This window comes from Mandrillus leucophaeus, unplaced genomic scaffold (assembly GCF_000951045.1).
Source record: "Mandrillus leucophaeus isolate KB7577 unplaced genomic scaffold, Mleu.le_1.0 Scaffold7, whole genome shotgun sequence".
In the NCBI taxonomy this organism is placed as follows: domain Eukaryota; kingdom Metazoa; phylum Chordata; class Mammalia; order Primates; family Cercopithecidae; genus Mandrillus; species Mandrillus leucophaeus.
The window spans coordinates 6,460,688-6,464,757 of record NW_012107585.1 but is presented as its reverse complement, the minus strand read 5'-3'; the positions used below and the strand labels follow the sequence as shown (position 1 = coordinate 6,464,757).

The 4,070-nt window shown below is 49.0% G+C and overlaps 1 protein-coding gene across 2 annotated transcripts in view; it reads left to right on the top strand.

Moving 5' to 3' along the window:
- Positions 1-4,070, top strand: part of OASL (2'-5'-oligoadenylate synthetase-like) — a 20,071-nt gene that overhangs the window by 12,722 nt on the left and 3,279 nt on the right. Inside the window, exon 5 of one of the 2 annotated variants that reach the window (XM_011964448.1) lies at positions 3,192-3,339. The exons of the other annotated variant lie outside the window; for it this stretch is intronic. Within the exon in view, the coding sequence (XP_011819838.1) occupies positions 3,192-3,339 (148 nt within the window). The remainder of the gene's footprint in view (positions 1-3,191; positions 3,340-4,070) is intronic. 2 annotated transcript variants of the gene reach the window in all.

Below are 4,070 nucleotides of genomic sequence, written 5' to 3'. Positions count from 1 at the left end.
CGTGGTGGCGGGTGCCTGTAATCCCTGCTACTCCGGAGGCTGAGGCAGGCGAATCGCTTGAACCTGGGAGCCAGCGGCTGCAGTGAGCTGAGATCGTGCCATTGCACTCCAGCCTGGACAACAAGAGGGAAACTCTGTCTCAAAACAAAGAAAAAAGAAAAAAAAGACCCTCCCTCTCAAAGAACTCACCCTATGTCGTTAGGAAGCAAGTCCATGAAACAAACTTACACAAAACTGCTAGAATTACCAGAGAAGACAAGATACTCTGAAAACAAAGCAAAAAAAGAAAAATACTAAGTCGTATTATTATGTGATGCCAAACCTATGGTATAGGCAGAGATCACAAAAATCTATTTTATTAACATCACACTTTCTAGTTTGCAAAGCTCTTGTCCAAGGTCTGTCTCAGTTGATCCTAACAGGCAATTCTGTAAAGTAAGAAGGTCGAATATTATCACTATCTTTATTATTGTCATCATCATTACTATTGTTGCCATTTTACAGAAGAGAAAACTGAGGCTCAGAGAGGTTAATTAACTAAGATCATTCTGCTAAGAGGCAGCAGAACCAGAGGCTCTGGGGGTCTGGAAGCAGAATAAATGCTAACTAAAGTCACCAGAGAAAATTCCTTTAAAAAGTTAGGGGTCGAAATGAGCCCTAAAGGCCAGGGGGGGATATAGATGCTCAGAACAGAGGATAAAGGATGGTGGGGGCAAAGCATGGGAGGCTGGGATGAGTAAGATGTGTACAGGAACAGGAGACTGACCTGCTTGGAGCAGAAGGAAGAAGCAGCATCAGAGGCTGCAGTAAGGTACAGAGAGTATAAACGGGGACCCACTGGCCAAATGAGGAGGCCCACCCATGGGCTGGAAAATATACGCCTCTGGATTTTTCCTGAATATAAAAACCATTGTAGACTGGGGGCGGTGGCTCACGCCTGTAATCACAGCACTCTAGGAGGCCGAGGTGGGTGGATCCCTTGAGCCCAAGAGTTCAAGACCAACCTAGGCAACATGGTGAAACCCCATCTCTACCAAAAATACAAAACTTGGCCGGGTGCGGTGGCTCACGCCTGTAATCCCAGCACGTTGGGAGGCCGAGGCGGGCAGATCACGAGGTCAAGAGACCGAAACCATCCTGGCCAACATGGTAAAACCTCATCTCTACTAAAAATACAAAAAATTATCTGGGTGTGGTGGCATGTGCCTGTAGTCCCAGCTACTAGGGAGGCCGAGGCGGGCAGATCACGAGGTCAAGAGACCGAAACCATCCTGGCCAACTTAGCCGGGCATGGTGGCACATGCCTGGCTCACACCTGTAATCCCAGCACTTTGGGAGGCCAAGGTGGGCGGATCACGAGGTCAGGAGACCGAAACCATCCTGGCCAACATGGAGAAAACCAGTCTCTACCGAAAATACAAAAATTAGCAGAGTGCTGTGGCTGTCTCTTATACACATCTAGATGTGTATAAGCACATTCTATTACACAGATAAAGTCGCAGCTCCCTCCCAAGCCCCAGAGTACAAAGTGCTGGGTTTTGTTGTTGTTGTTGTTGTTGGGTTTTTTTTTTTTTAGATGGAATCTTGCTCTGTCACCTAGGCTGGAGTTCAGTGGCACGATCTTGGCTCACTGCAACCACGACCTCCTGGATTCAAGCTATCCTCCCACCTCAGCCACCCAAGTAACTGAGACTACAGGTGCCCACCACCATGCCCTGCTAATTTTTGTATTTTTAGTAGAGATGGAGTTTCACCATGTTGTCCAGGCTGGTCTTGAACTCCTGACGTCAAGTGATCTGAGCACCTCGGCCCCCCAAAGTGCTGGGATTACGGGCATGAGCCACTGCGCCCCGTTCAAAGAGCTGGTCTTAATCATGGACTTGCAGTCACCCCAAGTTAATAAGCAAGCCCAAGATCCCCTTCAAGCCAATATTCTTTAAAATATTTATTCAATATTTATAGAAAGGAGAGACTCTTGGGGGCAGCCCAACCTGTGCTCTGTTGAGGAGGTAGACGGGTAAGAGCCCCATCTACTGGCTGTAAGAACTCAGGGAGATCTAGGCGGGGCACGGTGGCTCACGCCTGGAATCCGAACACTTTGTTGGAAGGCCGAGGCAGGTGGATCATGAGGTCAGGAGTTCAAGACCAGCCTGGCCAAGATGGTTAAACCCCATCTCTACTAAAAATACAAAAATTAGCTGGGCATGGTGGCAGGTGCCTGTAATCCCAGCTACTCGGGAGGCTGAGGCAGAGAACTGGCTGAACCCGGGAGGCGGAGGTTGCAGTGAGCTGAGATTGCACCACTGCACTCCAGCCTGGGTGACAGAGCGAGACCCTGTCTCAAAAAAAAACAAAAAAACAAAACAAATAAAAGAACTTAAGGAGATCTGTAAAACTAGGACAATCACAACAATAAAAATAACGGTCCCTACCTTACAGAATTGCTGTAAGGATTAAAATAGGTTAATTTGCATAGGATTTAGCCTTGTTCTTCCATAAATGTCAGTAGTTGGTGGCGGTGGTGTTTCTGTTATCCAAAGCAATTCAGCAGCTCTAACCTTAAACTTGCAAAGCCTACACCAAACGTAAAGGGCCCCCTGCCTGAATGGGCATCTGTTATTCCTCTATCATGCCTCTTGGGGCCTCATTCTCCCCCCAAATTCCTTGCAAACACCTAAGGTGCTCTCCCAAAGAGGAATTCTTTTTTTTTTTTTTTTTTTTGGAAACAGTCTCACTTGGTCACCCAGGCTGCTGGAGGGTGGTGGCGCGATCTTGGCTCACTGCAACCTCCACCTCCTAAGTTCAAGCAATTTTCCTGCTTCAGCCTCCCGAGTAACTGGGATGACGGGCACGCACCACCACACCTGGCTAACTTTTTGTATTTTTAGTAGAGACAGGGTTTCACCACGTTGGCCAGGCTGTTCTCAAACTCCTGACCTCAAGCCATCCTCCCGCATCGGCCTCCTAAAGTGCTGGGATTACAGGCTTGAGCCATGGCACCTGGCCAGATAGGAATTCTTGGAAATAGCATTGTCTCCATCCTGCGGTGTTTTGGGGCCCTCCTGAACATCTCCAGGATGTGGACACCACGATGCTCAGTGGCTGGACTAAACAATTGCTGAGAAGGTTTTTTTCTGGCTTGAAGGCTTCCAAACCATTACAAACCTGGGCACCCTTTTCCTGTGTTACAGGCCCATCATCCTGGATCCTGCTGACCCCACCCACAACGTGGCAGAAGGGTACAGATGGGACATCGTCGCTCAGAGGGCCTGCCAGTGCCTGAAACAGGTCTGTTGCTATGACAACAGGGAGAACCCCGTCACCAGCTGGAACGTGAAGGTAATGGCTCCTCTCTGGGCTGTCAAGGGCTTGAAGCTCAGAATGATAGACAACTACTCAGTATTTACTCATTCAGTTCTGTGCTGATGGAGAACAGAACTTCAGAGTCACTGTTTTAAGGGCCAGCTGCACCACCCACGGGCTCTGTGAACTTGGACAAATTCTTTGGTTCTCAGAGCCTCGGGTTTCTTACCTTCAAATTCTCGTTCTCCTTTCCTTTCTTTTCCCCATAACCTACTGGACAATCAGTTCCGTGTTCCTGATCATTCTTTGTACGAGTTGGGTCCAGCCAAGTCAGCTCAATCAGCCATTCTGTGCCACTGCTGTGCTCAGGGATGGGGTAGGGGGTGGGGGCTGGGGGACAACACAGGCACAGAAATAAGGCATGACTCTGAAGCTTGGCCAGGCGCGGTGGTTCACGCCTGTAATCCCAGCGCTTTGGGAGGCCAAGGCAGGTGGATCACTTGAGGTCAGGAGTTCAAGACCAGCCTGGCCAACATGGAAAAAACCCATCTCTACTAAAAAAATGCAAAATTAGCTGGCCGTGGTGGCGGGTGCCTGTAATCCCTGCTACTCCGGAGGCTGAGGCAGGCGAATCGCTTGAACCTGGGAGCCAGCGGCTGCAGTGAGCTGAGATCGTGCCATTGCACTCCAGCCTGGACAACAAGAGGGAAACTCTGTCTCAAAACAAAGAAAAAAGAAAAAAAAGACCCTCCCTCTCAAAGAACTCA